The sequence below is a fragment of the Pan paniscus genome, chromosome 16, assembly GCF_029289425.2.
Source record: "Pan paniscus chromosome 16, NHGRI_mPanPan1-v2.0_pri, whole genome shotgun sequence".
Taxonomy (NCBI): domain Eukaryota; kingdom Metazoa; phylum Chordata; class Mammalia; order Primates; family Hominidae; genus Pan; species Pan paniscus.
Genome location: NC_073265.2, coordinates 49,853,411 through 49,871,839, shown reverse-complemented (window position 1 = coordinate 49,871,839; position 18,429 = coordinate 49,853,411). Strand labels below are relative to the sequence as shown.

General features: G+C 41.0%; 1 protein-coding gene and 1 long non-coding RNA gene across 6 annotated transcripts in view; one reads left to right on the top strand and one right to left on the bottom strand.

Annotated features, from left to right (window-relative positions):
• RORA (RAR related orphan receptor A) overlaps positions 1-18,429 on the top strand; it is a 743,703-nt gene that overhangs the window by 628,294 nt on the left and 96,980 nt on the right. The window contains exon 1 of one of the 4 annotated variants that reach the window (XM_063596697.1): positions 9,789-10,730. The exons of 2 other annotated variants lie outside the window; for them this stretch is intronic. In XM_063596697.1, the coding sequence (XP_063452767.1) occupies positions 10,529-10,730 (202 nt within the window). In that variant the 5' untranslated portion in view covers positions 9,789-10,528. Of the gene's footprint in view, positions 1-9,788; positions 11,152-18,429 lie in introns of those variants that run through there. One more of the 4 variants, XM_034938860.4, reaches the window with a different exon arrangement.
• The window catches only part of LOC103783214 (uncharacterized), a 111,359-nt gene continuing 96,748 nt past the window's right edge, over positions 3,819-18,429 (bottom strand). The window contains exons 3-5 of one of the 2 annotated variants that reach the window (XR_008621082.1): positions 8,930-9,117; positions 5,127-5,191; positions 3,819-4,755 (exon numbers count right to left, since the gene is read on the bottom strand). This is a non-coding gene — a long non-coding RNA (uncharacterized LOC103783214). Of the gene's footprint in view, positions 4,756-5,126; positions 5,192-7,342; positions 9,118-18,429 lie in introns of those variants that run through there. The other variant, XR_008621081.2, reaches the window with a different exon arrangement.

Sequence of the window (18,429 nt, the reverse complement as noted above, 5' to 3'; positions counted from 1 at the left end):
ATAAGATGTCTTTAAACAGAAACACACATAAAACAAAGTTAGGTATTGATCAGTTGACAAAAAAGTTATGAGCACAGACTCACAGAAACTTAACCCTCTATTTCCTCTAGGAGGAATAATTTTGTCTTTTAAAATTCAGTGTTCCTGGGAACTTTATAGAACTTAACTACTTTGAAGAACTAAAATCAGCAATGAATGGATAAATATTCAACAACACCATGTGCTGGAGAGGATATGGAGCAACTGGAACTCTCATACATTGCTGATAGGAATGCAAAATGGCACAGCTACTCTGGAAACCATCAAGCATTTCTTATAATTAAATGTATATATCCATCCCATATGATCTAACAGTCCCATTCCTAGGTATTTACCAATATAAATGTAAATTTAGGTTCACACCACAGCCTGTACCATGAATATTTATACCAGCTTTATTTTTGATTGCCATAAAATGGAAACAACCCAACTGTCCTTCAATTGAGGAATGAATAAACAAACTGTGGAATGGAATATTACTCAACAATAAAACAGAGCAAATTATTGTACTCAACAACACGGGATGAATCTCAAATGCTTTATGCTAAGTAGAAGAAACCAGTCAACAGGCTGCATAATATACTATTCCACTGAAATAATATTCTTTAAAGGCAAAGCTGTAGGGACACAAAACATCTCTGGTTGCCAGGATTTGGGGTGGAGGGTTGGCTATAAAGGGGCACAGAGGAATATTGGGGGAGAGGGGAATAGAACTGTTCTTTGTCTTTTAATTTAATTGTGGTTAAACAATTAAATGCCTTAGTCACAACTCAAAGAACTGTATCCTAAAAAGGGTGAGTTTTCCAACATGTAAATTATATTTTAATAAGATTAAAAAACTGAGATCTGAAAGACGAATCAAAGTGCAATTCTTCTAGTTTGACACGGTGACATCAGAAAATACCATTAAAATAGAGAGCACTCTATATGTTTTACGGTAGTTCTAGTTGATAAAATACTGTTAGTGTAAAATAACCACTATGTAGTAGTTTATGTTATACTGCAAATTGAGCAGCGATCTCTCTGAACATATAAAACATGTTTTCTTTTCTCTTGTTTTGTTATGCCTAAATCTAACATGGTGACAGGAAACAGTTTCTTACTAGTTTTTTGACAAGTGCTGAAATCTGCAAATCATAATATGATTCCAGTATATGCATTATTCATAAGAGGACAAAACTTTTGTTTGATTTGGATTACCCAGTTTAATGGCAGCTGACCTTGGGATAATATAACAAACAAGACAACAGAGCAAATATGATAATATCACTTATCTTGCTTGAATATGATTATTTAATGATAGGCAACTGTCAGAAACAGACAGTTAACTGTTCGTGTCCTTGGAAGCAGAGAGACTTACCATATGCCCTCTTTGAGTGTCTTGAACTCTGGTATTTCCCTTTTTTATTCTTCCTTGTTTATAATGGCTTTGCTACATTACCTCTGTTATATTTCAAGGAGCAAAGATGTTGTAAATCAAATCACCGTTACATTCTGGTCTATGAAAGTCAGTTTCACCATATAACATGTACCTAACCTTTGAAATAATGGGCGAGTTGGGCTTTCCGAGACTATTACGTACTTAAGGCTCTACAACAAATTCAATAATGCATATCAGTAGTTTCTCAATAATGTATACTGTAGCTAACACAAACAAGTCACTCTTTCTCACTTTTATTATATTTTGAAAATTATTTTACCAATATTTTACTTAAGATGTGTTGTCAAAACATCCCAAGGCTATGTATGTACTGTGTTCTTTTATAAATAACAAGACTATGCATAACTACAGTCACTTAATAAACGTAGATAACAGTTTACTCAAAGTACATTGAAAATAAATGGCTCTGCTTAAGATTATTAAGCTATCAAAGCCATTTGTTGGGTGATTAAAGTAGGTGAACAAATTGCTATATTATATATGTTGCAAAAACTATGAAAAGAGCAGCAGTGAAACAATTTGGAAAAGTAAAAACAGTAAATATATCTTGTGCTTTTTCTGTAGAATATCATGAACTATGAAATCATTATTTTTTTACCTTTTTAACAGATGTTTTTGGTTTGGAGTCTTTTAGGAATGTCAGCTTTGATTTGTGTATTTTTTAGTTTCCTTGTAATCCTATCTAACACCCATTAACAACATTTAGAGTTGTTTGATTATTCCAAAATACAAAATAAACTTCCCTCAAGAGTTAATTTGGTATGTAGCAAGTGTTTCTTAAATGTACAAATGGCAACATTGTTTTCCAACAGGATAATTACAACCATGTACAGTATGTTTCCTCATTAGTAGTAATTAAATAATTTACTAAATTGTGCAATAATTCATAATGACACATGCTAACCTTGCTCAATTATAGAAGCCAGTGATAAAACAATTTCTCGCACACATGCCTAGATGTTATGAGGGTAGTACTTCTTGATTTCTGGAGAAGTCAGCTTGCTATTTTTGAAATACTAAGTAATGCTGAATTGAAGGAAAAATTAATTCAATTTTTGAGAGTTGCAGCATAATGTTTAGGAGTGCACATGCTAAAATCAGTGTACCTGGATTTTTTTCTTATGGTTCCACCGGTTATTGGCCCTGTCCTCCTGGACAAGTCACTTAATTTCTCTGTGCCCCAGTTTCCTCATCTGTAAAATGAATGTAATAAAAGTACAGAATGTTTTTCCATAAATGAAATGATTTTTAAAAAGAGCATAAAATCAATGCTTGCCACACAGGAAGTTCCAAGGAATAGTTAACCAGTAGGAGAGGTAGTAGCAGCAACAGTAACAGTATTATATAATGATTGGAAAGCCATTTTGATTTCACAAAATTATTTTTGAGGACACAAGGCTTCACTAGATACTAAAAATCTAACAGGAATTTTGGAACTTCTGACTGGAATGCCTAATTTAATCTACCTCCATCTTACAAAATGTAGGAAGAGATTTTAAGAGAAGAGTGATTTTTTAAAATGTGGATCTAACATATTGAGAAAATTTTAACCTTTTTATTAAAACAAAAAATACCCAAATCTATTCTTGTTTTAGCGCTCACAACAGACTTCCACAGTGTAGGACTGGACATAAATAATAGATGGACTTCTGAGAGCAGAGAATAGACTTCTGGTCAGACACTGTCAGCCCAGATGAATCCCATCCTATAAGCTGGAGCTTAAATGTGAGCATCAAAACCACTATTGACATGTGGCACAACTGTCTGAAATGTCAATAGTTATAAAATGAGTATTTCATAATGCAGAATAATTGATTACTTTGCTTGACTGAACAGGAACATATTTTCCCTGTGAAAGCAAAATAATGCCAGCATTTGCTCCTGGAACGCTCCTAGCTGCGAGATTTGGATTTCCCAATGAAGCCCACGTTACTCTGCAGTCCTTGATCATGCATGACAAAAATAGGGAAAACCATCTGTAACCGCTTATCTTTTCTCCATTATTTGAAAATATATTTTTAAGATAGTTCTTTAAAAAATAAAATATGGCCTATATATGAAGCATCTATATTAATAGAACTGTCTCAGATAATTTTCAGAACTGAAATGGATGAGATACAAAATCAAATAACATTCCATTTATCTTGTTCATCCTAAAATGCTCTGCTTAGCTTTTCACTCTGATGAAATAACATCCATTTCCAGTTTTATTCTTCCTTGGTGTGCTGTGATGTAGAACTCTTTTGCTCTATGTGTTTTATTAAGTGTAATTTAACTTTATGACTATCAAACCAACGATTAATCCTTGCAATAAGACTATGAAATAGGCAAGCTGCAAAGAGATTTATTTTCTGAAGCACGATTCCCTTCTTCTACCTCCAATTATTTTTTCAAAAATCATTCTCTGAAAGTGTATAGTTTGCAGAGCTCTGTCCTGGGCACTGTGAGGGAAGGCAGAAGAAATAGCTACAACCTACATTTTGGGCTTTCTCCCCTTCTTATCTGTGTGTATTTTATCTCTGGTAAATGCTCATTATTAGTTTCCTCGAGTGAGAAATGCATTTTCTGTCTCTGTACTTTTACAACTGTGTTCTTTTATTTTCTTTACTAAGACAGAGTCTTGCTCTGTCGCCCAGGCTGGAGTGCAGTGGCACGATCTCAGCTCACTGCAGCCTCCGCCTCCCGGATTCAAGTGATTCTCCTGCCTCAGCCTCCCGAGTAGCTGAGATTACAGGCAACTGCCACCACAGCTGGCTAATTTTTGTATTTTTAGTAGAGATGGGGTTTCGCCATGTTGGCCAGGCTGGTCTCAATCTCCTGACCTCAGGTGATCTGCCCACCTTGGCCTCCCAAAGTGCTGGGATTACAGGCGTGAGCCACAGCACCCAGCCTGTACTTTTACAACTGTGTTCTATCGTCCTTCTAAGAGGCTCTTCATTTTTACTTCTGTCCACCAAGATGTGATTTGGCCTTCAAGGTCTAGCTCAAATCTCCTTCATGAAGTCCTCCTTCTCTTAAAGTTTCAGATGAACCCCGCACACAGTAACCACTCTTATTCTTGACTTACATGGTACTTTATTTCTGGAACACTTCGAGTATGTGCCACACATTCTGCCTTACATTATAAGCATTGCGTTTATTTTCCTACTAGATTGCAAGCTCCTTGGAGGATAGACTGATACCTTGATTTTTGTCCTTTCCTCTCGACGTACTAGCACAGTGTAATGCACACAGAAGGTGTTTAGTCATTGCTCATTGGATGGGAACTTTCTCTCCTATAGGAAATAAGACATAAAAAGCCTGCTAGACCACGGGGCCTCTTGGTCAATGGACAATTTAATTCTTATCCATCTTTGTGTCCTCAATACTTAGCAGGTGCTTAATAAATACAGTTGATCCCTGAACAATGTAGGGTTTAAAAGTGCTGACCCCCTTGTAGTAAAAAATCTGCATATAACTTTTGAATCCCCCATAACTTAACTACTAATAGCCTACTGTTGACTAGAAGCCTTGCCAATAAAATAGGCAATCAATTAACATATATTTTGTATGTTATATGTATTATATATTGTATTCTTACAATAAAGTAACATAGAAAAAATAAAATGTTATGAAGAAAATCATAAGGAAGAGAAATTATGCTTACTATTCATTAAGTGGAAGTGGATTGTCATAAAGGTCTTCATCCTTATTGTCTTCACAGTGAGTAGGCTGAGGAGGAAAAAAGGGTTAGTCTTACTGTCTCAGGGGTGGCAGAAGCGGAAGAAAATTCTCATATAAGTGAACCTACACACGTCAAATCTGTGTTGTTCAAGGGTCAACTATACTTGTTTTATATACACGACACACACACACGAGTTTCAAAATTGTAGAACGCTCAGCAAAAGTGCATGCGGAGAAACATTTCAACAAATTTTGATTAAGGGTTAACATTTTATGTCAGGCACAGGTGCTGTGTGTGTAACAATGTAAGGGCTGATGGGGTGGTGATGGCAGTTCCACTTGTAAGCTCTACTGAGAGATATCACTTTTTCCTTTCTGTATACTGTTTAATCCTCCTAGTGGCCCTACAAGGCTCTACTCTCCTTATTTGACGTATGGTGAAACAAAAGTTTGCTCAAGCTCATACAGCTAGTGAGTGGGATGTAGGTTGGTTTTGAGCCCAACTTCATCTAATGCCAAAGCCCATTCCACCATACCATGGAGTTCAAGCAAACAAAGAAGGCTTCTTGGAGAAGTAAGCAGATATGGCACAGCATAGAGAAAGGGAAGAAAGTGTTCCTGAAAAGTGGATGGGGAATGATTCTGAAAGCAGTCACAGGATGTTCCAGTGGTAGTGGCCCGTTGCAGTCAGTTCCTACTCCATCAGGCTACAGTTGAGGGGCCTGGTGTCCTGAAACGTAAAATGGCTTGCCCGATGTGATGTAGAAAGCTAATGACAAGTGTGAAACTATCCTGGACCCAGGATTCCAGATTCTGAGTTCACTTGTATTTCTTGTGTTCGCTTACGTATATATATGTGTTGTGTGTGTGTGTGTGTGTGTATCTCCTGTACCACTGCCAGGTATAGGAATGGGGTGAGGACACAGCATGAGGACATAAAGGAATGGAGGTCCCTCTTGGCCTTGGTTTGCATTTCTCCCCTTCCTGCCTTGACTGGTGTGTGTGTAGTGAGGCACCTGCCACCCACCTATTCTGTGGAGGTTGCTCAGCTCTGTATGCCTGTGAACTTTACCCTTTTCCTTATTGTAATGATTACAAAACATAAGCCAGTCCTCTGAATTTCCTAATAGGTGTATGAAATATATGGTTCCAGAAATCCCAGAAGCCCTGCACCATTGTCTCCATTTAGTCAAATCTTTCACCTCCAACATCCCATTACACTAATAAGCCACACTAATGATTTGCAGTCATCTATCGACTGTTAGTGAGTGGCAGAGTGCTGCGCAAACATCTTTTCAATGGGCAACCAAACATGTTACACCTTTAGGAATGTTTGGACCGACTCATGGAACTCTACAGTTTTCAGAGCACAGGTCAGCTGATTTGTGACCTTCTCAAAGTCAGGGCTACTGTCTTATTCTTGTTTGATTATCCATCACAGTGTCAGTATAATACCTACTCAGTAAGTGTGGCTGATTATGAGAAATATGTGTATGTGTGTGTGGGTGGGTGTGAGTGTGTAAAATTGTAGGTGTCTCTTGCCACCCAAATGTAGTCTATTTCACCATATTTCATGAACTATGCATATGTATACATACATGCATATTTCAATGTACATCTATATTCATTTTAAAATCTTGAATAAGGCAGATAAACCACATTAATCCACTTGTCCCGTCCCCCTTTATACTCATAAACAGCAGAGCTCCTTGTCTTACTGTTGGCTTCTGGGTCTCACCAGTATTACTCCATTTGTAAGTGTTCCTTTATGAGAAACTGGCTCCTTCTGGACTCATATTTAAGCAAGGCTGTGATCTCTTCTAGGTTAGTTTGTGACGTGTCCATAGCTTCCCAAGTATCCTTGCTTTAGAACTCTCTGGGTCTGACCCTATTGTGTTTATAGGAAACTTGGTCCCCTGGCTCTATTTCAACCAGGATGGCTCAACTCCTAAAGGTCACAGTGCAGTGGTGGCTAAGGATTCCATTGAATCAAGCTGCCTAGGACCACATTAACCTTTCACTGATCCCTTTCTTGTTCAGCTATAACAAAATTAATTGAATTAGCAAGCAGACGCACACTGGAGAGAGAGACGCAGGGCCTGGGTGAGACAAAATCAAAATGCTGTGCCTCACATGCATCAGCAAACTTTGAAATCACCTTTGTCCTAGGAGCCACGTGCAGATTCGGGATAAGTTTGCCAGTCCACTGGTTTGTCATTCTCCCCAATAGCATTATATCTGTGATTTGGGGTGGCAAATTATGAGATCAGAACTTGTGTGGTGAAAAACAAAATATACTCTCATAAAGTCAAGTATCATTTATTTAAACTGTAACATAGGAAGATTGGCACCAATTTACTAGTGATACTACCGTCTAGACTCCTGCAAAAATGCACCCATCTTTTCCCCTAGGTGGTTTTGGGAACAACTTGGCATTAGAAGTGTCTCTCTACTTTCTCACTAAGTGGCAGACTCAGTGTGGAACCCAGCACACAGGAACACCACGTGGGGCTGTGACCATCCTGGGAGACTCTGAGATGAGTTACATGTGTTTATAAGTATGTTGTGTGCCTTCTTTTTCTGAGATTAGTCAACAGAAACCTTTGAGCTGCAAATTAATATATAACAAACTCCCATTCCTGGTAAAGAAGTCCCATTCTGTTTAATTATCTTCATGTAAGCAATATTACTTTACTTTTTTTTTTTTTCAGAACACTTGGTAAAAAGAAAAAGAAAGAATATGTTCCTTAGCACTGTGTTCTCTCTCACAGTCGGCACTCATAAGCATTTATTTAATAAAATCCAAACGATTATTCCTACATATTTATTGCATTTTAATATTTTATTGTATTTCTACATGATTGTATTTTTTTTTTCTCCTTGAGTCAGATTATTGCTCTGTCGCCCAGGCTGGAGTGCAGTGGTGTGATCTCGGCTCACTGCAACCTCAACTTCCTGGGTTCAAGTAATTCTTATGCCTCAGCCTCGCGAGTAGTAGCTGGGATTACAGGCATGCACCACCACGCCTGGCTAATTTTTTTATTTTTATAGAGATGGGATTTCACCATGTTGCCCAGGTTGGTCTTGAACTCCTGACCTCAAGTGATCCACCCGCCTTGACCTCTCAAAGTGCTGGGATTACAGGCATGAGCCACCATGCCCGGCTTTTACATGATTGTATTTTAATATACAGTGGGTAAAAGTTTGTGCTAAAATGTATCATTTATGGCTCCAATTTGGTATTATTGAAGGGAGATGTCCCTTCAATATGGGAGATGTTCCCTTTTACTCCTGACTGATTTGTTTGGTTGGGGCCTTATAATGTCATAGAAAATGTGCATTTTGAGTGGCTTAAAAAAAAACAGCCTATAGTTTTTACTCTCAAAGAGCTTTGTGTTAATATAAAGAACAGTAATATAACCTGGGTTAAAAGCTGAAGACATTTAATAGAGGCATGTATTACAAATAGCATCTAGCTACATTGGAAGGTTAGGGCTTCATATCTGAAATTCTGTTGCTCATTAGTTGTAGGAAGTGAATGAAGTACATCTCTAAAGGGCAAGGTCAGTTTTACATTATTCTGGAAATGTCTTTGTTGAATAAATGTGTAAATATTTCAGATAAGTACTTGAGATTATATTTCTATTGGGGACATATCTATAGAATGAATGATTCTACTTATAACTGCAGGAGCAGATGTCATGTTACATGTTGTTCCCAATGACTGATTTCATTTGAAATGATCTGGAAATAAATACTGATTACTAGTGATGTCAGATTATTCACCTTGGAGTCAGATGTCTCACAGGCACGCTAGAGCTAATAGATTTGGTTCTTTTGAAAACATTGTTTTCTAAAGCAGGATACTGTTTTAAAGTAGCATTGTGAATCATCCGAGTTGTATATCTGGGTTCACTTGCATTGAGTAGGGAAGAACATACTTAGGAGGATGCAGTCTCCGATGGTTTTCCACCCTGTAACGATACAAAAGAAAGAAAATTGTACCTGGGACCTGCTTATAGGATAGCTTGGCATTAGTCGTTAGCACAAGGGAAATCAATAACCAAATGTGAATGATGGTGTCAGTGTAACTGAGGGGCGTTGCCTCATTGGGAGATATAGTTGCATCATAGGAACGTGGTGTGATTTAATTTCATAATTGTAAACATTACAGTGGGTATGGCTGATTCATTTGAAACTCTTGTCCACTTTGCTATGGCTGGACAGCTGAGTTAACATGGGTAGGTCTTGGGTTCACATTTTTATAATTTCTTTTCTTTGTAGTTTTTTTTGGGGGAAAAATCTTTAAGAAAAAAAGCTGTATTAGAATGAATTTATCTGAAATCAAACTTTTATAAAGCCATGGCTTGACTGAAGGACAACGAACTTTATTGACCTTCTAAATCAGAGCGCTGTATAAATGTTTGGAAGACTCAATTTTGCCTTGAAAGGGGGCTGGGGAGGGAGTGTATGAATCCTTGTTTTCTACAGTGCTGATTATTTGCTTGTGTTTTAAATTGTGGCCCAACTCAGGGGCAAGAGCAACTCACTTACATGGAGAAAAAAATATGCTAGAATTATCCTTGCTTAATCATCATGAATGCAACAGCTAATAGCCCTCTGATATTTTAAGTTGTGCGTGGCAACAGACCAACAGAAAAGCAAGCAGAATGAAATTTCGTGAAGGAACCGCAATAGGTACGCAAACTTGGCTTTTCAGAATTTTTTTCTGTTATGCTCAGTACTATAGACACCCTGACCAAAGTTTTAAACAATGCAGACTCTGGGTTTGTAGCATCTGAAATTCATTGTAAAGAGATTGACCTGTAAAATAATAACGTCATGATTTACAGTTCCATAAGGACAGTAAAAAGAATTAAGCTTCAAAGTTTAGAGGGAATTAAGTCTTAGTCGCATGTTAAAATGTACAAAGTTCACCTTCAGAGGTCTTTATTTTCTGTCAGAATTACCACAGTGTTTCATTTTTAGGGTATGAAAACGATAGCTTTTCCTACTTGTAGACGGGTTCTCTGGAGAGATATGGAAGAGCCTGGGAATTTAGCGGCTCAAATCAGCTGGCAACTGGAGTTCATTTAGGTGATTCACATACAATTTCCGGCTTTCCTTGCAGGTATCAGTGGTCTTGGACGCGGGGAAGGGGGTTGGGGGGGGACAGGTGTAGACCAGGACCTTGGTTATTGGTATAACTGCCAATATCCAAGGGTTGCCAAGGGTTGGGTGGGCGGAGTTCCCCCGCCCAGGCCGAGTCTCTCCAGAAAGACTTCGGAGGAGCTTACTCCACTCCCCGGACGGTCCCAGTGGCTTCGTTCTCCACGGCCCAGAAGGGGGCCGTACCTTCCGATTAGAGCTGGGGCGCTCTAGGAAATGCGGGTGACCGTAGCTCCCCAGACCAAACCTGTCTTTTCCACCAACAAGCTGGCGCATTTATCGCCCCCGAGTGCTCCGGCGAGCCAGCGGGAGAGTGGCGTCGGGTTGCGAGCCTCTTGCCCCACCGAGTGGGGGGAGAAGGTGGTCAGAGGCGCGTTCCGCGGGGCGCTGCGTGCAGAAAAGCGACCGGCGGCCACAGGTGATCCCGAAGGCGAGGGGAAGGCGGGCGCCCGGGCGAGGGCCCGGGGCGCGGGAGGGCAGGCCCGGCCGGGGTGGGCCAGCAGAGCCGCCGCTGCTACTCACCTGCCCGCGGGGGCGGGGCGGGGCGCGGCGCTGGGGCGCGCCTGCCTCCCGCCTCCCGCCTCCCGCCTCCCGCCCCGGGAGGAAGCGGAGGGGCGCGGTGTAAACAGAGCGGCGGCCGTGATGTCAGCCGGTCACATGGAGCCTCTTATGGCTCGGGATGGCTCTCGGCGGGCGGGCAGCTGCGGCAGCTGCTGCTGTGGCTCGGGCGGCGGCGGCGCGGCGGCGGCAGAGGGGGCTCCGGGGTCGGACCATCCGCTCTCCCTGCGCTCTCCGCACCGCGGTTTAAATGATGTATTTTGTGATCGCAGCGATGAAAGGTGAGCCCGGGCGCCCCGCCGGGGCCGGGTGGGCTGGCGGCTCCGGGGGGCGGGGAGGAGGGCGCGCAGGGGGAGGGGTGGGCGCGCCTGCCCGAACGCACGTACTGCCCGGGGCTCGGCGCGGGGGCCCCGCCAGGGCCTTCTGGGCCACCGCCGCGGCGCCACCTGAGCCCGGCCACGGGATCGGCCTGCCTCCGATTGGGGGGCAAAGGCGCACGGGGTGGATCCCCCTCTGCTGCCCCCTCCGGCTCCTGTCAGTCTCTTGGGTCCGCTTGGCACCCGGCGGGTCTCCCAAAAGAAAGTTTGCCGGGAGTCGCCGCGCTTCGGAAAGGAAGGGGAGGGTCTGCGGAGTTCAGAGGAAGCCGGGGACGCCCGCGGCCGGTCCCCAGGGCCCGCACCCGGGACAGCTCCGGCCTAGGTCGGGGAGGCGCCGCGGCCGGGCAGGGCCGTGCGTGCGCGTTGTCGCGATGTCATCCCCGGGGACTGGTCAGCGCCCCAGGCCTTGCGCCCTCCCCCTGCGTCCCCGAGCGCCTCAGCGGCCGCCGGCCGGGCAAGTGCCGCAGGTCCGCGCTGTGTCCCGCGCTGTGTCCCGCCGCGGCCACTTCCGAAAGCGCGCGGGCCGGAGCGAGACGGGCGCCTCGAGCGTGCCAAGACGCTGTCGGCGGCCCAGGGAGCCGCGGCGCACCCCGCTTGACACTTTGGCTGGTGGATGGAGGTGGGGAGGAACTCGGCAGCCCACGGGATCCGCGGGCAGGGGGGGAGGTTAGACCGTGGTGAGGGCCGACGGGCGCGGGTTAGTCGCGGCCAATCCTGCCGGGCGGCCCGGCCTTCCGCCCTCATCAGGACTCCGTAGCCCGGCCGGGGGCGGGAGGGGAGGGGGATCTGGTTGGAGGGAGGACTGGCTCTAGGTCCTCTCAGGTGGGAAGGAGAGAAACCGTGGCAAGTCAGGGAACTTTCTGATGGGAAAGCTAAAGTTTGGAGGTGTGCAGGAAGTCGCCCGTGCTGCCGGAGAAACCGAGACTCGCTCTTGGGACGGTTGCAAACAGCTCCGGAAAAACTCAGCCCGCAGCACGCCGCCCGCCGCCCGCCGCCCGCTTGTGCGCCCGCAGGTTCCTCGCCGTGGATAATCTGCCCGAGCTGCTTCGCAGGCCCGGCCGCCAGGCTTGGGGATTTAGAGCCCCATCTGTTTGCGGCGGACGCGGCTTCCCTAATGCGCAGCAATTGTGCAGACCCAGACTGTCTTGCGGGTCCTAGCCACCCGTGCGGGTGCCAAGCGCTTGTTAAACGTTTGCTAGTTTGGGGTTTTGTTGCAATCTGGAATGAAGGACACCAGTTCGGTATCTGCGCTGGGTTTACTTTCGGATCACCGAGCTTTGCCTTTCTTCACTAGAGATTGGGTGGCATCTCTTTTATTAATTATTAACAGGCCGAAACGTACTGGACGTTAAGATGAGCTGCTTGAGATGAAATCTTTCTATATAATGTGCCCACAGCAAATTTTCTCTTTTCCCCTGTGGCTTGAGAGGAATGGGATTTAATCATTTTTAGAATATGTAATTCATATAAGTAAAAGAGAGGAAACCTCCCGTGATCCACGCTCTTAAGCACTTAAAATTATTTGGGAGGAAAAATTATTAAGATTTCTTATCGACTTCTTATGTTAAAAAATCTATTCTCCCCCACCCCCCGAAAAAACTTTTATGCTAGTCCTGCATTTCATTAGCCCTGTAAGTGTGAAACGTCTTAAATGCCCTCTGCAGTTAAAGCATTTTTTGTCTTTAAATTATAAAATAGATTTTGCTATTTGGAAGATGTCAATGCCAGTCTTTATCCACTTTGTCTAATATAATTTGTGTTGATTGGAGGAAAGGCGAGAGGCTGAGACATTTTAAACTGCTTTCTCCCCTAATGAACAGTAACGACCCACCAAAAAAAAGGAAAGTACGTTTTAATATTTTGATTTAAAGTTGATGTTTCCTAGTACATAGGCTTTTGCTTTTGTAATTCTACAAAGTGAAGTTCCGTACTATCCCTTGCTAATAGAATAATGAGAATCACACACGCTACCCCCACACTTGGAGTGACCTCTGTCTGCCATAAAATAATAGTTTCATAGTATTGTGCTTTGAAAAAAGTGCCTTAGAAGTACTGGCAATGCAATTTTTCTATAAACTCAGCTGCCTGAAAGAGAGAGAGAGAGAGAGATAGGTAGAGGAAGAGGGAGAGAGAATGCATCTGAACAATTAGAATATTTCACTCCCAATATCATAATATCCTGAATTTTAATGGGATTATCTTGCTTTGGTGCAAACTTAAGCTGAAAGAGAAAATAGTTTGTGGGGAAGTGAGGAATGTTGTAAATGTTTCCATATCAGATTTAGAGGAAAAAACTGGCTTAGAATCTTATTAAATACTTCCCTATTGCTTCTCAGTTTTAATAGTTAAATTGGTTCCATGTGTAAGACAGTTTGTATAACTAGATTTTTCGTGCAAAACAGAAATACTGTTTACAATATAGCTTTTTGGTATGTGGATGCATGTGGACAAGGGAGGAGAGAACAAGCCACCATAAAAGAAAGATTCTCTTTGTTGGCTGATTTACTGATGTTTTTTAAACATCAGTAAATCAGGCCCTTTGAACTCACCAAAGAAGAAAATCCTTCCTCTGCATTAGTTGTCAAATAAGTTTAGGCTTAGTTTCATGCTCAAATGTAATAAATCTTCATTTGAGTAACTCTAGTCTCATCCTTCAATTTTGCTTTTGTTTAATTAACAACAAAATTCCAATACCATTTGGATTGCTTCTTGGGCAAAGGGAGAGAGCCAGCTATAACATTTATAATCGGGGGAGCACTTGTTCTGCTCATCATAAAAGTGCATTGGCCAGATGTCACGCGGCATTGGAGTACTGAAAGGAAATGTAAGACGTTCATCAGTTTCAGTAGATGATATACCCCTTTGCTTCATATGAGTGCTCAGCCTGTGTTCGTGTAAATGGAGTTATAAGAGCACAGGGAGGCTTAAAGGGAATTCCTGGCCCATAGATTCTTCGTCCGGCCTGATTCATGTGCAAATGCAAGACTCCTCACCACTTTGAAAATACTGTATGTGTTGGTAGTATGTCCAACTCTTAATAAATACGATTCTGTAGTTTTGAAGAACTTGGCCTTTCTTTCTACGAAATGAAACTAGAATTCGATCTCTGATCTCACTGTAAGGACCCATTGCCTGGTATCCCTTCACTGGGATTTTTGTACCATTTTTGTTACCTGTGATGGGAAGGATTGGGAGAAGGTGATGGCTGGATCTTGAAAAGAGAAAACCCAAATGGTTGCCACTACTGAGCAGAATGCTTATCTGGCAAGAAGGGATCAGTTCTTTTAAAGACAAAGAGGATTTCTGAATCCATTTATCCATGGGAGGAGGGAGAAGCCTGGACCCTCCATGAAGTAGAGAGTATTTTAAAAGCACCATTTTCATGGGCAGCCTCTTGATTTTATATATTTCAATCACGTTACTTGAGATACAAAGCAGTAGCATGCACAAGTAAACCCTTTTGCCCACGATTTGAATTGAGAACCATATAATTTATTTAATGCTGCCCAGTCATGAAATAATGTAATTTCTAAACAGAAATAGTCACTTAAAAATATACAGTATGTCATCTAAACCTTAGCTCTTTAATATGTAGTAGATACACTTGTAAATATATTAATAATTCTCATTAGTCTCCTTTTTCTCCTATCTTTCCCTCCCACTCAAGTGAAACCCAATAAAAGTGGATGAGATCAGCAAGGTGATAATTGCAAAGCACCTACAATAGCACCCAGCCACTTTGTTATTTGCTCTGGGGTACCTAGGAAAATAATATTTATAAATGACCATTTACTGGAGAAAAGAAGTTACTGGATGGATAGATGGATGGATGGATGGATGGATGGATGAATAGATTTGCAGAGGTAGACGTAGGGTTCAGTTTTCTTAAAAATCTCTTAAATTATTATAGGGATCAACAAAACCCCTTATGTGGAACAAATTTCCTAAGAATACTCTGTCATGGAAATGTTTTCTGCATTCATTTTTACTATTTACAGCATTTATTAGTAAGAAGTCAAGGCTGCCTTTATATATTTCATATTTAATAATTTTAAAGCCATAATTAGTCACTCAGAGTCAGCAGCTACACCACTTTTATGTTTCTCTACTTAAAAAACAGTTTTTTTGGAGCCATCCACCAGTGACAAGTCAGGTGTGAATTGACGTTTGATAGTATCTCAAAGACCACATACAGACCCTCTGAGGAATGATTTACAAGTTCTGTCTCCCCCATCTAGCTATTCTACTGAAGGTAACTCCCTTCCATCCCAACCTTTTGATTCATGAACTGAGAGAGTCGTAGTCAGAGCTTTTTCTATCCGTCAGTATTTTGTGTGACATGATAGAACATGATTTTTCTGTTAATTGTCAAGAGTGCTATGTCAAGAGATAGGAGGTCTAAATAGATGGATAATAGCCTATACTATCCAATGGGCAAAATGCAAGGAAGCAGCTGAAATCTTTTGTTTCTGGATTTTCTTTTTGGAATGAAATTTGTTAGCCCTCATCTCATATTTTCAGGAAATAATACGATAACTTTAAAAATCTTTGCTCCTGTGGGTATAAAAAATAATGTCAAGATTATTCCCTAGGTTTTCCAGTTATTTCATTTTTTAAAATGTTACTGCTTCTGAAGTTTACTAGGCATTTCATAAACAAATAGGGAGATGATGCTAATCTATATTTATTTTGTGGTTTATGGTTTACAAACACTCTTACATCATTTAATCCTCCATAGAGAGGCACTGATAGTCCCATCAGTGACTGATGAAGAAACTGAGGCTCACAGAGGTTGCGTTATAGCCTAGCTTTTCCATCTGATAACGTGAAACAAGAACTACAACCCTAATTTCTATCTTCATGCCTCCCCTGGAGGAAGCTGTGAAAAACGTCCTGGATATAACTTTGTCTCTAGTTAGTGGAAATTATAACTCTGGCATTTATATGGGAAAAAAATAGATCCAATTATGTAATGCTTTGCTGAGCCTAATATCTTTAAATTACTATTTAATAAAATCAGTTTGGTACAAATGGGGTTATTCTTATTTGCTTATCATTAGCTCTCTTCATCCATGATTTTCATTAAGTCTGCTTGTTTTAAGAGGATATGAGTGAAATATAAGCATTATTTTCCCCAAGAATACAGAATACCATGAAGTACAGCTAACCTGTATAACCAATCGCCATTATGATAGAATTGAGAGATATATCTATATGTTCCACTTATCCTTAGGCAAAGGGAACATTCACAAATGCATCTTCTAATTTTAATATGACTTTGTGTAGTATAAAGCTTACAAATTCTCATGCTTGTGAGTGCTGTCCTGTTTGTTTTCATGACAGCTTAGGGGCATGATTGTAGATCTATTCTTGAGAAATCGTTTGTCTTTTAGAAAATCACGTGAAGTCTAAAAGTTTTCAAGTAGATCTGAAAAAGCTCATTTCTCACTTAGTGGGGAATGGCCTTAATGACTGCTGGATTAAGGTGTGTTTGTCTGAAAGCAGATAAGGATTATTTCAGTCTCAGACGAAACCTTTAAAGTCACTCAGATGAATGTCTCACTGGGATTTGGACCCTGCCCACAATATTTCTGCCAAGTAGTTATCTGGTTATGCTGGAACACCTCCAACGATGGGGAACTCACTATCTTTAAAGGTAGGTTACTCCATCTTGAATTAGAAAAGTCTTCTTATATCAAGCATAACTCTCTCCTTTGTACTTTTAATCCCTTAATTCTGATCCTTTCCTTTGGGGCTGTGCAGAACACATTTAATCCATCTTTCAAATGAAAGACTGTAAGTCATTTGAAGACTAGTACTGTAACACGCACACGCACACCCACGCGCGCCCACACACACACACACCCCTCTAATACGTAATATCTGCTGTCCCTCTCCAGTCCTTTTTGCTGTAAGTGTGGTTCTGCCTTCCCACAATCTTGGTCAGTTTCTTCCTCAAACACACTTCAGTTTGCCTAGAACCACTTGAAATTCTGATGCCAAAGATGGACCCCAAGTGCCAGTTGTGATATAATTGACTTGGCACTTAACCCAGCACATAGTAAAGAGGCAGCCATGACTTAAAGATGAAAAACTTTTGTTTTAAAATTTTAAAGATAACATCAGCTAGCTGTATCTCTAGCACCTCTCACCACCAGTCTTTGTGATATCATTGTTTGTGAAAGTGGACTTTTGAACTGTTTAGGAATACTTTTAGTTCCATTTGAAGTTGATTATTAAGTATCCAGGAAAATCAAAGATACTACAAAAATAATTAAAGGAACACTAGAAGCATTTCAGGTATTTTTCTGCCGCATGTCAGATATGAGATAAGGCTGCCCTCTAGTGGTTACTTGCACATGGACGGCTAAACCCATAATGGTGCCAGTGAATTTCCCATCAGGCTAGTGGGAAGGTCAAAGGTTGTAGTTATTTTCTTAATTGGAATGAGACATTCTATTCCAGATTCAAAAGTTTAACTCGTTGTTTTTCATGGTTATCAGAAATGTAACTGTGGAAGAGATACTGAATTTTAAAAGTTTGCTTGGCAGGAAGTAAAGGAAAAAAAATTTTTAACTTAAAGCTGATTTATTTGCTGTTCGGCTCAATATTAAATTTAAGTGAAATTTGGTTTGTGAGTCAACAATTGTTATGACATTTTTAGTAATCCTCGTATTTTTTTAAGTTTCAAACTCCATTCTATTTCCCAACCCTTGAATATCTTTTAAAAAGAGGTCATTTGATGAGCTAAATTCAGCGTTTCCCCTTTTTAAATCTAGAGCTTTTCTTTTTCAAAAATGATAAACATTTAGTAAAAAAGTAAACTACAGTAGCTTTTGGGGGGTAATAAAACAATTTTAAACATGGATGAAAAAAACTATTAACCCCTTGGTTTCTGAAGATTTATGGTTAGATCATTTGGTTCACTTAAGTATATACAGTTTGCCTAAAAAATAAGATAGAGGATATGTCAGAAACTCTGCATGAGGTAGCGACAAGCATTCATTTGCATATTTTTTAGGATAAATAGATAATACAAGTGGATTGTGGATTTGGATTTTGGTGTTATAACAAGTGTGAAACAATGGTAAAACAATCTGATTTCTGTGTCGGAATCTGAGGAATGAATATAGATCTTCCTATTTACTTAAATGTTATTTGTTCCTGGTGCTACACAGAGGT